Raw genomic sequence first — 16522 nt, forward strand, 5'->3', positions numbered from 1 at the left:
ACTGTTTATGAATTTTTGATCCGGTTAAAGGTCAGTGGCGTGCCTGGCATTTAGTTACTGTCTTCTTAACTATCCTTAAAATTATACGGGGAGTACATAAAGAATGGAATAAATTTATTTTCTCAGCCTGGAATTAAAATAACAAAAAAAACTTGGGCCGCCGACTTTAGTTTAAAATTCCACACATTTTGATTGGAGAATAGTGGCTATGACGTCATTAATTTTCCAGATATGGCGTCACGTTAAATTTTTTTAATGGTTTTTGATAATTTTATATGAAAGAGCGCACTTTTCTACGTACAGAACATACACTTTTTTATTATGTTGGATTACAAATTCTTCGATAAATTCTCAAAAACATATTTTCTATCCGGTGCCTAACGATAAAAGATAGACATTCACTGAATGGGTCGAGAATGACTTTTGCTGATTTATTAGGTAGGTTTGTTTATTTATTCCCTAAAAAAAATATTGTTATTTATTTAATACAAATTGTTCCAGTGATGTTTAAAATTTCATATTAGTTAGTTTTGGTAAAAGTTCGTGAAGGTTTATTTTCAAATAAAAGTTGTATTATAATGGCTTTGCACAACGCATCGAAGCTCTTATGATTGACTATGGGGCAAACAAAACAGTGTTTGATTTAACAATAAAAATTCGGATAGAAAATATTTTCTGAGAATTTGTCACAAAATACGTTAGGTAACACAGTAAAAAAGTTTATGTCCTGTATGTAGGAAAGTGTGCCCTTTTACAAAAAATTATCAAAAATTATTAAAAAAATTTAATACTGACGTCACATCTGCAACAATGATGGCGTCATATCTGAAACAATAACGTCTTGGCTGCTATTATTCAAATCGACATATGGAATTATCAACTAAAATCGAAGACTCCAAGCATTTTTTATTATTTTTATTCCAGACCGAGAAAATGAATCTACTTTACACTTTATGTGCACACAATTTATACCCTTTTAATCTCCGGGTGTTTCTTTTTCTTAGATTGATTGAGGAATCTCCTTACACCATTCATAAACTGTACCCAAATTTTACATTTCGGTAATGTGATTCATTTCATTTAAAACCCCTTGAAAGCCTTAAAGCCAGGACCATATATTATCTTCATCATTCCTAAGTCTAATCTAGCCAACCGTCCAATTATAGCCCATAAATCGCGATTTGATGGTTATTAACAAAAGCCTCATAGGGCAGTTTAATGTGACAGTGATCCTGAGTGACGCTAATTATACCCCGAGAATGACTTTTACTGCACAGAATTTAAATAACTTAATTTCTCATTACAATATTACGTTGGATGTGTAAAATTCGAACCACGTTGGACAGATAAACCTCTTCAGTGGTACCTCCCTTACATCCAGAGGGTTTCTGTGTATTGTGGGCCGAACATGGCCGCTGATGAAAGGCACTTGCGGCTTGATAACATGAGAACAATGAGGAGAGGAAAGGTATACAAGGTTGAATACAAGAAGCATACAGATTGCCCGCACCAATGCATCTTAAATGCCCAGATTGAAAGCCCATAGAAAATTAATTAAGTGCTGATTTAATTTATATTAATTTTTTATTAAAGTTATTTATCCTTGGAGGAGGGCGGGGGGAGGAGACACAGCAGCGGTTTAAGTAGTTTTGACCAAATATAGGCCGAAAAAATTCATTGGTGCAGCTGGTGGTTCTCAATTTAAGATGCAATAGCCCGGGGTTAATGAGATATTTTCAGGCTGTCGGCTTCGGTTAAATCCGCCAGCCGTTAATTACAGCAGGGGGTTGAACTAATCTGAGAGGGAGGGGCTCCTACAACTTTTTCAAGAACGAAGACAATCGAGCCGGCTGCAAGAAGATTTTTATGATGCCTCGAAGATATTAATAATTTTTCTCTGAGAAGTTCAATAGCACTTTCTCTCCGGTGATTTGTGGCCGTTTGTCGGAGGCCCAAAGTCGCACTTCTAATCTCGTTAATCTGTAAAACAGGAAGTGTTTGAATCTGATACTTTCCTTTTGATAATTAGCTGCCTCTTACTTCTTGCGGTGGAAAATTTATCACTAAAGCGTGATAAGTTCATCGCGGCTTTTTGAACTATTTCTGCTAAGCTTTCACTCGGAACTCGTTATAAGACTTAGCAACAATGACTTAACCAAGTTAATCATGAGGATTTCCATGGCCGTTATACCGAAACGACGGTTCATCAAACTGAGTATTCAAGGACGACACAGCAACAATATCTGTCGATAAGATCTACAAACACCACCTCGCAAGATTCGAATTTTTCTTGACGATTTCCAAAGTAGCACCTAAGGCAACCTATAATTTTAAGCCCCGATATTTGCGGAAGCCAAAGAGCAATTTCATTAAACGTACATTACATAATATGTTTTTAAGGAAAAAAAATGTACGCCACTGATCTCTTTATTACCCATAAAAAAATGTATATTCCACCAATTCTTAATAAAAAAAAGGCCGCTTAGTTTTTTGTTGCTCAAGTAGTCGTTTTCAAGGCAAAAAATGTCTTTTTCTTCCTGAGCCTAACAAAAACACCGGTGTAGGTTTCCAAGTGTGATTTTGTTTTAAATTATTTAGGAAAAACTAGTTTAATTTTCTTTTTGTAGCGATAAAGGGCATGAAGACAAACATGTGTGAAACATGCCTCGTCGCACAATAAAACTCTTCGTCCATAGTATCGTTGAACTCTGAGCCATTTACATATATGGAAACGTTGGATGACTGCACGGTTGCCCCTTGTCTAGGGGAAAATATTCTGCCTCCTACAGAACATGCACCACAGCGTGTCTCTAATTTCATGTCCTTATCTCAAATCATTTTTTAAATATTTTAATAATATAAAAAAAAGAAGAAATTAAACACCCTGTGCATCATGGAAATGAAGCAGTTTCGGGCGTAGCTATATGCAATGTAAATGTTTGCTTTTATGAGTTCCACATATTCTAAAAATTCTGCAGTAGGTTTGTAAAATACCCTGTATATCGGGATGGGAGTTTAAAACTATGCGCCCAACTCCAGTTCCCCATTTGCGCATCACTGATTTTCTCCGTTCTCATAAGCGGAATGAGCCCTTTGTCCAATACATTCTGGGTCTTACTATAATGAGTTTCTTACTACAGTAAATTTTAAAATGTGAAAAATCCTCGGTTATTTCCGTCGCTTTTGCCTTCTCAAAACCACCAGTAAAATAACTCAAAATACAGCAATTTCGTCCATGTTTATAGTCTACAACTTTTACCTGATCATCGAGGTCAAGAAACGCTCAAAATGCAGATACTCCATACATCTTCACAACTCGTCCCTACCCCCAGTCTCCCCCTTACGGATCAACAATTCTCTGATCTACGTCAGAATCGTATTTCTTCAAAGGGCGATGTTGCGCTCATGCACGAGAGGCTTCTGCTCAGAAACTCAAAATAGAATATATTTTGAGTGCGGTACATGATGATTTTTTTTCGGTCATTGGCAAGTCCATTACTCTTGAGAGTGAGAATCAACGACACCATCTGTGAACATCATTAATCTTACTGACCGTAACTTTTGGCCTACAGTAACCTCCTTTCTCCTATCCATTGACCAGGCAAGTATTAAACCTACAAAGTAGCTCCAACAAAGCCTTAATTTACTTATAAGTTTACGACACCTGAAACCCAATACCAACGGAAAAATTACCCATCATGGTTGACCAGATTACATATGTCGATTATTCCGATTCGTTCGCTTGTCGGTACAAATTAACTTCACCGACGAAATTACTTTACTCTTCTGAGTCTTTTTACATAGTTCTTTACATGTCTTCTTTAGGAGTAATTGGATATTTATTATATGGGTGACACGATGGTAATTGGGCTGGTGCGTGATCATCTTTGAACTATTGCGACGATTGAGCACAGTTATTGGTCTATGCGTGAACAGTGTTTGGTGCCAAAAGGTCAATGTATCACGTATGTTGAACGAAATTTAATAATTAGATCATGAACTTGATATCCATCATGGAGTCTAAATTTAGGCAACAGTAAACATTATTGTTTACGTAATCGAAGCAGCTTCTTGTGATTAATTATAGATCGGCGCAGTGTGCAAGTTCATTGAATAAAAGTGCCTTAAGGAGAGGTATAAAAACTCTGATCAATTGTTCAAGATGACCTCGTTCCGATCATTTATCATCGCCAATCAGCGGCCTCGGCGAAGATTTTTATTACGTCGTATAACACAAATCCATTTGCGATCGCGAAAAGGTATTTTTGGCAATCAGTCTTGATGGCAACCTTTCATTAATTCGCCCCCGAAAATTTATGGGTGATCCGCACGATGGGTCATGGGCCGCTGACGGGTTTAAAAGAACGAAAAACCTGGTCCCTGGTCAAACAAATACCTTACAAGACATTCCACTTAGGCGATGCCCATGGATCCGGACGGTCTTCTTGATTTATATAAATATTTGTCCGTGCTCCTTCCGATGCCGTAAGATGGGCCTAAAGGGCTGTGAAAAAAAAGTAGGTGGAAACGAAAGATTTTTTTTCGAACACTTAACAACCATGACTTAGACGGCACAACTTCAGGATATATTCTAAGTTTATCTGAGGCTAGAGTATCAGCGACGCAAGTTAAACGAACGTGAAGCTTGAATGTAAGCTGTGAAATTTTGCTCTTGAGTCTTGAAATTTTTGCACGTAAACCCTGGAATTTTGCTCATAAGCCCTTTCCGGAGAAATCATTGACACGACTTGGGCAAAGAAAGAAATTCAGCTCATCATCAAGCCCTTACCGGCTTACTACTCAGATTAATTCCGTTTTTTGTTTCGCCTTATCATAGGAAATCTGTATTTCAAAGATTTTTCAGTGATGACTCAAAAGGTACTCTATTCTCTGTATGTGAGCATATCTAGCATTCCTGTGAGGGCTCAATGAGGTATAACAATCATTCTGAGTCATTGAGAAAAGATATTAAGAGCAAATTCGTTTCTAAACTTACATACTGAGGATACATCAGATTCTGAGATAATATATATGTATACAGGGCATTTCAAACTCTATCCTCATTATTTGGATCTTGGGAAACTGCAGGAGATACGAAGAACTGTAAATGGAGAAAAAATTGCGTAATTTTAGAAAATTTGAATTTCCCGAGTATTTCCGAAATTATCCGAAAAAAAACTAAAAATTAGAGATTTCGTTCTTATTTTTTAAGCGTTATTAAACAAAAAGCTCAAAACCATAAGCACATTTTCATTGCCACCTCTCAGCTGTATGATGACGTTGTCAGATTTGTCATCCGACTGTTTTCCTGGCGAAAAATCCAATGTCGCGTCCATGAGAAACAATAAAGTTGGTGATGGTAGGCGAAACACGAAACGTCGGATAGCAAATCTGAAAGGGTCATCCTGCAGCTGAAAAAAAGTGGCGATGAAAATGTGCTTGCGGGTTTGGATTTTCTTGTAGAAAAACACTAAAGAAATAAAAGCAAAATCTCCGATTTTTTGTTTTTTTCTGACATTCTCGAAAATACCCCGAAAATTAAAATTTTGAAAGCGGCATTTGGTTAAAGTGCGCAATTTTGCCCCCTTGAAACTTTTTCATATTTACTCTAGTTTCCGAGATCTCAGTGTCGAAGGTCCCATTTGAAACGCTCTGTATATAATGCATTCTGAGTCGTACCTATATTTAACACAGTCTTGAGACATTGAAGCAGGAACAAAATATGAAATTTACGTTTTTCCAGCTCAGAATGTAATATTTTTTAAGTATAAAAGTTAACAAAGGAATTTGCTCTCAACATATTTTCTCAACGAGGCTTTGAGGACCAGCTTCAATTTATCAAACTAGAAGAAACTTCAGATTCTGAAGCCCTCGCAGATCAAAAACGCTGATTAAGATAGATCGACTTCTGACCTCAGAATACATTTTATTCTAACCAGTGTTTGGTGACGTGCACTAAGAACCAAATTAGAATTAGTGACGTCCAGTTGTGACTTTTAATTAAAAATAAAGAATAAGCGGCCACAAATGGCCACATTAAATCGCCGTTAATAATTTAATAGATCACAGTGGTGGAGGGATGGCAAATTTATTAGCTATTTTATTTGATGGGACATGGACACTAGGGAGAGGGTGACTTTGCTATTAAAAGAGAAACTAAATCTGACGAAGCCATACTTCTAGAGAATGCAGCTCAGCGGTCCCACGGAGGACTCCCAGAACAGTTTAGAGGTGAACAAAATCTTTGATTTGTCCAGCCCTCAAGATTAATCTCCAAATGAAGGACGATCTTTAAAGAAAAGTTACTTGATTTGGATAGATAGAGCTTTAGCTCTAAATCTAGAAACTTAATGAATCCCATCAACTGACGGTTAGCCAAAGAGCAACCCGTCAGGGATATTGTAATTCTTCGTGTAATACAACGTTGCCCACTGTTCAGGATGGTATTTACGAATGATAGGGATCTCTATGAGGTGAGATGCATGTGCGAGATACTGAATTATTAATTTACACTCTGTATCGTGAGCTGCCTAATTTATTACTCCAGAGCAGCGAGAGTTTCTGCTGGAAAACCACCTTGATGATTCATCATGGAAATCCAGGTATGGAATATTTATTCAGGGTGCCAATTCAATAACAGGTTTATTTGATCGCGTAATTCGCTTTTCACTGAGTCAGCCAATCTTAATGATTGTTAGGGGTAATTATGGTCATCGACCATGCGAAAAAGTAAATATTGGTTTAGAGATGGGATTACTGTCTGCGGTTAAATCGATGGCGGTTAACCCCATTCAGTGACACCTACTCGGAGTTATTTCATGAAATTACCCATCAAAGGTAAAAAAAGGTAATGGTGGGTTAGAACGTATGTGTGATGTATGCAAATCTTTTCGAGTACTCGCTTCCTGCATGACAACGCAGAACCACTTCATTCATAATAGATAGAATAGATTAGTGAGCCAATTAAAAAGTTGTGGAATGACTGAGGCAATTCAGGTTGTGAATGACCCTCGTGAGGCACTTGACGGCTGAAAAAGGGTTTTCGCTGGAAAACACACTCTAATTAACGAGGCAACATGTTTCTGCTAATGTTCTCTATTCTTGTTTGGTCTCGGTTTTGGCCGAATTGGACGGCCTGGATAGCTGGAATGTATAACGAGTTTTGTCTATACAGGGTGAGACTACTAAGGTGAAACAATAAATTTAAAAAATCGCTCTTTTGATTAATCAATTTGTTGCAAGAAAATTAATGAATTATCATCAAGGCAAAAGGGAGACGGGCTTCGACTCAGGTGAAAAGAAGTGCCTGTCGCAGCTCATGGCGCATCAGAATCCAAGTAATTTTTTGATAGTCTAAAATATCATTATCGAAGCTGCCTTCAAATGCAGGCCAGATACGTCCCTGTTTTCTGAGAGTCGGTTAGGAGACTTCTACTGATTTCAACGGAAGTATGGAAACGAATTTTGGAATAAATTTATCTGCAAAAACTCTTTGATTGTTAGAAGTAAATTCCTAAAGAACGTCTGGTTAAAGCAGATTCTTAAATTCTATAAACTGTCGACGAAATTATGAGCCTGATACGTTCCTGTTCTTCAGTGATTAGCTACCGGATCTCTGCTGATTTGAAGAAGATTATGAGATGAATTTAAATAGAAATCTCTACTTCGTGACAGTAAACTCCGGAAAGAAATTTTCAATCAACCAAATTCAATCAAATATAAGCCAGATACGTCACTATTTTGTATCACCATCTTCCCAATTTAGACTGCTTTTTTCTCACACTTATTTAAACTGCGAAATATGCAAAAGATTTCATTTTTGCGGGACCAAAAGCCGTAAAGGCAGGTATTAAATTAATCTCGTATCTCGGAAACCGAAAGAGGCCTTATCATCCAGTTTGGTTAAATTTATAGAGGGTAATTTTGGTTTTCGTGTCCAAAATGCATGAAAATTTGCAGTGAGAAGTATTGAGATTTTAAGAAAATTTCGAATGTTTTCGCCGTTTCTTTTCCGCTTACACTGTCAAATTTCGCCGTTACGGAAACCTTATGGGAATCGCCGAGGTTCGAAGGGCCTCCTTAAAATGTCACCGCGCCTTGGGAACTATCACAGTATTTTGGGGATTCAGGGGTCGAAAACTTAAAATCCGGCACTGAGCGTCGGCATCAAAAACTCTCCGTCGAAAGCAAGAAGGTAATTACCACGGTAAAAGTTGTACTAAAGTCCTGGTATTAAAATTAAGTCTACTTTTGTGATCCGGTTAATGCCGTTTTGTAACTGGTGGACATTAAATGCCGCTACAAGTATAAAATTAATTATTATTGTCATGTTGTAGTTTTTTACTGCCGCCGCAGTAATGCGGTTACATACCGAGGGTAGAAAGGCAGCGAATTTCAGTTTGCAATTATTCAAATTATGCCTGCTCAATGAAGGGAATTAATTGGCGGAATTTCAGCTTTAGTCGCGGCTAATTAATAACCAAAGACTTTCTTGTTATGAGGCAAAAAAGTGACAGCCAAAGAGTGCTACTCAAGTCCCTTTAAGTTTTTACTACCGGGCCTGAATCTATTATCATACTAGGTCTGTAATAAACAAAAAAACAGATAAATCCTAGACAGCATAATTTAAAATTGTGCCGTGTTAAAGCAAGAAACGGAGTTAAATAAGAGCTCGTAAATCAGTTTCCACCACTTTATTTAGATACTAGGAAGCTTATTAATGTTATTTTGACGGGTGTTAACCGGCTATGACTTATTGCCACTTTACTCATTAAATTTATTCCTGTTTCAGGGTTGTTGTAATCGATTTTTATGCTTCTGCCACATAAATATGCTCATTTCTTTAATAACATCGTTCTATTTACATTTACTATTTCTCCCCTTTTGGCCCTTTCGGACTCATCTCTTTCGAAGGACCTATTACAGGAGACCCGGTCATTAATGGATTGTGAGAATTGCGCCCAGTTTCTTACGAGGCGAATATGAGAGGGCAATTTGGGTGTTCAAAAAGTTTCCAACTCCATCTGCGTCAATAGGAAAATAATCAGAAAGTTTTAAATTAAATTATAAATGCAGAGATTATCATTACTCTAGTTATAAATACCGCAATTTAAATTAATTGGTGAAACTTGACTGGGACATACTATGGATTTATGATTGAACACTTAATTTGCATCATTTAATGTTAAATTTGCAATAGAAAATTAACTCATTTTTTAAATTTGCACAGCGACAAAAATTTTATAAAAAAAAAAATTATGGCTCGGTTTCACAGAATTTTCAGAATATTCTACACAACCTAAAATCTTTCGAAAATAGCATTATGGAAGTGATTAGGCAATTTTTTTCGAAAATTCCACACTGCTTTTCTTGATGCAAGATCTTTACTCAAATTGTTGTAACATAGTATTTTATGAACTAAAATCTAAAATTCCCAGTAAAATCGCATGATTACGGCGGAACATTAAGGTTCATCAGTATGATTCGATTCCGTAACATCTCCGGAATAATGGCGAACAACAACATTTTTTATGCGTAGACAAAGTAAATAATACATAAAGTTAAGTTAACAAACTGCCAGCATCAAAATGGAAATTAGTCCATTAAATCATAAGCAAATTTCCACTTTGTCCCGACTTCTTTATGATCCTTCCATAGTTTGGCACCATAAACTTGATCCAGGTCCACGATAATGATAGTGTGGGGGTATTTTATGGCTAACCGGGTAATTAATTGGAGGTTTTCAACAGTGATGGCCAGTCGGCACGCAAAATACATATTACTAATCACATTTTTACGCCCTTTAATTCACTATACTGGAGATTACAAGGTTTACTAATGGTCCGTCTGTATCGGGGACCGAACTTTGCTGATGACAACACCCTGTATATTTAGCTAATGCGACATTCAAGGAATAGAATATCTTTGAAAAGTCAGCAATGGCTGCTGTACAATATTCCCAGAATCGCTGAACGTTGGATATTGAACAAAAGGTCTTTTATAGGGGGAACTAAGCGAGGATGAGCGTGGGAGGCACATTGCAATTGCATATAGTAGAGCTTTATTACGCTGCATTGAATATTATTATGATTAAAGGAAAGTTCTTCAGGTTGATAACAATTTCAATGCGTCTCAAAGGGGACTTTTGTCGGACGTTTTAAAAATCAGAGGCGCAGCAATGTGGTTGATTAAATCTTACAAATTTCTTAAACTTCCAATGCTAAAAAAATGTAAGGAGCGAATGAAGCATGCTGCGCCTTTGTTTCAGTGGGATATATTAGCTTCAAGCTTCTTTGGTATTTAAGCGAATTCCCAATTTTATTCATTAAAAATCAGAGGCGTATCAGGTAGGTTTGAAGGAATTTCCTGTATTTCTTGAAACTCCAATTAGAAAAAGTGTGCTGTGCCACTAGTTAGATTGTCACTTTTTTAATTTTTAAGAAGATTCTCGATTTTATGCTTCAAAAGTCAGAAACGTACCAAACGGGTTCGTAAACTATGCCAAGTAAAATTAATATTTTTAGTTTGAAAATTATCACGTAAAAAAGGCATAAACCCCAGTCGAAGTTCCGTGATTTAGTTCTCTAAAAACCAGAGGCACAACACACGAACTTCAGGTAAGAAGATTGTAAGCAAAATTTAACACATGAGTTTTAAGAAAATTAATGTTGAACACTGCTTACCTTGCCACTGTGTTTCGCGGTAAGATGCAGGCGAGGTAATCCGCAACTTGATTATTAAAAGGCCAGTGTCGCACCAGCTCATTTATAATCTATTCTGGATAAGTCTTTTTGCATGTTTAACATGAGCTTGTTACGTCTGAAAACTGAGCGCTACGACACTGTTTTCAGTAGAACACGTTAGCTGTAGCCCTTTGGTCTAAAGGACTATTATTTAGTGGCCTACAAAGATAGAAAAACTTACCTTTTGTCTACCTGTGTGAAAAATGCGCTGGAAGTGTGGAAATTGGCTTTTGTCATGCTAAAGGATGGTCTCAGACAAAGAAGTCGGCTTCAGTGTGACAAGAAGTGCCGAAGATCTTTGGTAAATAATCCTCTCCTAGGGATTACAAGGGCGTCACACACACACACACACAGGTACAAAAACGAAAAGAGTCAAATAGCTTCCTGCTTAGAAATGCCACAATTTCTAATTAAAATTTCTTTTGTTGATGTAAAGCCACTTCCTTGTTTGCAACATAAAATAATCGTAAAATTGCTCCCTAAGTAGAAGTGGGCTCTTGAAGATGTGCAAGAAGTCAAATATTTGGTTAACTTTTTATTGGGGCTTTGTTTAGTTGGATAGATATAGGCAAACCTCCATTCTTAGGCTGGGAACACGAGGAAAGCATGGAATTTGCTCTACTTTCACGTATGATAGAAGAATCTTCCATCAAAGCCGCACTGACAGCAAGACAGGTACCTTTCTTTAGGTCCTTGTTGAAAACATCAATAGACCAAAGTACTGCTGACAAATTCATTTGGAAGGTAATACCCATTGAGCCGAGAACTGAAAATGTCTAAAATTCCAATTTTGACCCTTAAGAAGTTTTTGCTGTGCATTCAATCCCAGTGCCGCAGTAGAGATTCATTCGTCGAATCCATAGGCGGAGCAGTGATTTATTGAAAGTTTTTTTTATTTGTTAAAAATTTATAAAATAAAAAAAGAAAACGATCAATTTTAACCCTTACGAAGTTTTAAACCTGAATAGAATCCCAGTAGTGTGGGCCAATCTAGTAGGAAAGACATTTTCTAGATCCGTAGTTATCACTCTATGGCCATAGACGTAGCGATTGTGGCAATATTAAGGATTTTCAGGTAGGAAAATCTGACTTTTAACCCTGGTGAATTTTCCGAAATTGATACTCCAGTGGCGTCACTACATTGCCCTCTAGAACTCCATCGGCCTATGAATATTTTCATTGAAATCAATTGTTTTAAAATATTTATGAAGCCCATTGAAGTATATCAGCCTTATTTCAAAGAATAATTTAAAGTCTTCCGTAATCCATAGCCCTAACTTTTCCCAAATACACAAAGAGCGCGACTACCATGTAAAAAAAATAATTCCCATCAACTTCGGTTTCTATTATCGTAATGCCCAATTTACAATAGAGTTTATAGGACATTCCAAGACTTTACGATATTTTTACTATAGTAGTTGGACAATAAACTTAATTTGGCCCATTCCGAGCTTAAAAAGAGGTACTTGCGCCGGCCATCGTAGACGTTTTATTAGGTAAGGTCGTCAAATTTTATTCTCGAAAGCCCTTCGGGTTACGGCCAGTCTGGAGGTATAAATCGAGAAATACGAGGCAACTTTGTTCCGGGTCTTAAAAATTGAGAATCATTAAGCTCAAAGGAACAAAATTCCTGTTTCCACTTATGTCTTAATTAACCAGATGACAGATGGCCAGATTATCCCCAATATGATAACTACCTTTGGTTTGTTTGTAAAAACTGGCCTTGAACAGACATAATTTATGAGCTATTCCCTTAGTCATTAGTAGAAGAAGCAAGAAGTCGCGATATGATGCATAGGTAAGTGGTTTTAATGGCTGATAATTGAGGCAGAGATTTGTTAACTTAGAGATGAAGAAATATTCCAAATCCCTAAGAAACTGATGGATTAATTAATATAAGACAAACTTTCCAGACTTGTCCATCTAATGCTCGTGAATTCACGAGAGTGGTTTGGGTGTTATCTATGAAGGTTTAATGGATTATCAACCTATCGCACGCTGAGTTTCAACGTAAGTCATAAAGAAATCAGTTTTATAGTTTTATACCCAGAATAAAAAGCAATAAACCACATACCTGCCAACGTCTAATTCATACGTTAACTAGAATAAAGTTACTTATAGCGTAACAGCACGTAACCGCAGAAGCCATAACTACTAATTACTCGGTTTTAAATAGCTACGTGACAGACATATTAAACGGAATGAGAAGACCAGTGCTTTTTGCCTATCCATTAAGTCTCAATCCGCATTGGAGCGTTAGAGAGTAAGGAAGATCCAAACGGTACCAACGAGCACTTAAGGTCCGATTTAAAGAGCTTTAAATATTTTAGGGCTTTTTAAGGGTTGGCTCTAAAAATGCTGGCGACATCTAGTGGATTTGTTTCGAAGTTAATGTGATATGGTGACACTTCGAAAAGCGGGCAAACGCACATTTATCGATAATCCTAATAAGGATAGAGCTAGTTGCAATGCTAGAGTTGAAAAGCCAGAATACCTTTTAACGCTCTGATACTTGAGAGCGAGGATACCGTTCGTCTCTACAACACTTGTGAATTGTATTTTTTCTATTGGTTCTTTTTCCGAGAGTTGAAAAGTGAAGAAGTCCTCTGGTACTTGAAAGTGAGAATACCTTTTACCTCTCTTACACTTGTCAATTGTGTTTTTTCGAAGCAGAGGTGGGAAGGTATAACGCACTACCATACTTAGGAAATTCTTGAAAGTTCGATTAAAATGGCGGTTTGTAATGCTTTTTTAGTTAAAAAGTGGGGACGTTTGAGCGTTCACATATACAGTGGGCCGCATTAATATTGAGGTACCATGGTAATTAAGAATTTGTCATTTTCAAACTAAGCTGTGAAATTAATAAACACCTTATTTTATAATAAGTTAAATTACACATTCCAAATACTAAAAGCATAATTCTTATTCCCCTTATTTTTACACGTTTTTTATTAATCAATATTAAGTAAAATACTGCTTAAATTTAAGAAGGCAAAAATATTCGAACATTTCACGAATTATTACGTTTTTAATCAATAATATAATATATTTTGACAATTTTAATACTTGGTAGAATAGCCCTTTTGTTTAATTACATACCTCAATGGTTTAAACATATTAGAAATAATTTTATATAAACATGATAGTGGAATACGTGACCATTTTTCAGTGAGTCATAGTTTTAATTCATTTTTGGATTTTATGAGCTGTGATCTGATCTTACAATGCAGGTAATCCCACAGATTTTCTATGGGATTCAGATCCGGTGACCGTGGAGGAGGATGTAATACTTTTGTGTAATTATACAATAAATATTCCTGTACAACACGCGAATTATGTTTCGGATCATTACACTGGTCAAATTTGAAACTTTGCCGAATATTCATATTAGTAGTACTTTGAATTAAATTTTCTTTTAAAAGAGTTAAATAATTATTTTTGTCCATAATTCCATCGATGAAAACTAATTCGCCCACTCTAGTAGCCGAAATACAACCCCAAACAATAACACTTTCTCCGCCGTGTTTCAGGGTGGCTCTGCGATTTTTAACAAGAAGCTCTTCACTGACTTTGAGCCATATAAATTTATGTTCACCTGAACCAAACATATTGTATTTGTTTTTATCAGAAAATAATACATTATTCCATCAAATATCTCCTTCATAAATGTATTGATTGGCCATCGATAATCTTCTCTTTCGATTAACATCGTTAATATCTGATCTTCTCTAAGGAATTCTACCATGGTATTTATTTTCGTTAATCATTCGACGCACCGTAGATGCATGAAATTTTTCTCAAGTTTCTTGAAACAATTCTGCAGGATCATTCTTCACTTTCTTCATAAAATGGCGTATATACATGACTTCGGACGCCATTTTTGAGCGATAGGTTGTATTCTATCCGAATGCTTACAGCTTTTTATGATATGAGCTGTAGTACTCTTGCTTAATTTTAATAATCTATCAATTTTACTATGTGATTTTCCTTTCTCGTGATTATAAAGCACAAGTTAGCGTATATCAAACGTGGTATTTTTACCTTTACGTGGCATTTTCACAGCTAAAGTAATTCTGCGAGGTAGCGGTTAAATATACGTTTACAAACGTTGTAATTAAGCAAAAAATTCCGCAGAATAGGACGTTCAAACTGCATAACATGTGACGTGTCCGAATAATTTTGCTCTGTGAAATTTAAGCAGTATGTCAATTAATATTGATTAATAAAAAACGTGTATAAATTAGGGAAATAAAAACTATCTTTTGAGTATCTAGAATGTGTGATCTAACTTATTATATAACAAGAGATTTATTAATTTCACAAGCAGCTTAATTTAGAAGCAACAAATACTTAACTGCTACGGTGTTCGAATATTAATGCGGCCAACTGTACGTTTTCAGAGTTGAAATAACCTTACTCGATAATGTTTTTTTCGGAAATTGAAAGATACACAATGATAGTGCACTGGTTTTCAAGTTGAAAAATGAGAATCTTACAGGTAGCACAACTCGAGTTTATTAAAAGTAAAATTGAGAACTCTAAAGCTCATCAGAAGCGTTTTCTTGGGAAACAAAAAATAGTGTGTTTGGGCTTAGAATTTTAGTGCTTCTGCAGTTGAAAAGTGAGATGTGTTCAACTCACAAAGCTTAAAATGGGAATTGTAGGGTTTTAACCTTGAAAAGGGGAGGTAAGGTTTTTACTCACTTTACAATACTTTCCCCAACTTATTTCGGACAAAATCCTGCAGTCCTGCCAGCGTTAACTGCATCAGCGCGAGGCACTACATCCACCAGTCCATAACAACTTCAGTTTCTGCGCTCAGATCAATCGGAAACGTATAAAATTTCACCGAAAATTTTTCCGGAAAATTCAAGACTTGGTACACGTCCGCCATTTTGTGACTTCAAACAAATCCGAGCGGTAGCGAATGTTTGCGAAACGACTCGAAACTCAAAATTTTTGCCGTTGACACTTCAAGTTGCTAAGGTAGGCACCCAAACAAACACATTTCCACGTCATTTTATACAATTTTAACCGTTCCCGCTTCTGATTCGATAGCACAAAACCGGAAGTTTCGTCGGCAAAGTCGCGAATGTAACTCGAGACCAAAACCCCAAACGAAGCATTTCGAGTGTCATTGACACAGTGAAGGTTTCGGGCATTATGTTTACAAACATTGGAGTCCATTATGCAAATACCACAAGGTGCTGGAAAAGTGTATTTGTTTATGTAGATGGAGGGGGTCGTAAGTTTTAATTAATTTCTTGACTGCTCCTTGTAGATGACAACGGGTTTTCGCTTAATTTGAGATGTTAATTATTTTCAAAATTGCTGATTTTGTTCCCATGGATTCCCCATTAAGAGATGCGGTATAGACGAAATGGCAATATGCCGCTAAAGCCTTAAAGGTATATCGCTCGCAAAGAAATTGGTAGGTGTAAGTTGAGAATTTTTTTTTCATTCTAATTGTGTTCCTTTATAGCTCTGAGTTTAACCTCTTTGGCTCTCGCTTTTTTTCTTTCTACCTCTCTCGCTCCCGCCAATTTTACCTCAGTCCAGTAACCCGCCAACTTTACCGTACCGATTGAACCTCTTGCATTTTTTCACTCTAATTCTCGGAATTTTATTAGTTTTCTATAGCAGTGCCGATCAGTGGCGTACGTCATTTTCACAGCCTCTACGAATTTTCAGTGATAACCGGTTAGTTTTTCTTTGCAGTTTAATCCTTTGAATCCCTTTGCCACGACCCTGTTTTTTTATACAAAATGAATTCTTATGTA

The 16522-nt window shown here is 36.5% G+C and overlaps 1 protein-coding gene across 3 annotated transcripts in view; it reads right to left on the reverse strand.

The window, feature by feature from the left end:
• The window catches only part of LOC136345426 (protein Wnt-4-like), a 51184-nt gene that overhangs the window by 27516 nt on the left and 7146 nt on the right, over positions 1-16522 (reverse strand). The window contains exon 1 of one of the 3 annotated variants that reach the window (XM_066293739.1): positions 10924-11194. The exons of the other annotated variants lie outside the window; for them this stretch is intronic. Within the exon in view, the coding sequence (XP_066149836.1) occupies positions 10924-10979 (56 nt within the window). The 5' untranslated portion in view covers positions 10980-11194. Of the gene's footprint in view, positions 1-10923; positions 11195-16522 lie in introns of those variants that run through there. 3 annotated transcript variants of the gene reach the window in all.

Source organism: Euwallacea fornicatus, chromosome 2, assembly GCF_040115645.1.
Source record: "Euwallacea fornicatus isolate EFF26 chromosome 2, ASM4011564v1, whole genome shotgun sequence".
Lineage (NCBI taxonomy): Eukaryota > Metazoa > Arthropoda > Insecta > Coleoptera > Curculionidae > Euwallacea > Euwallacea fornicatus.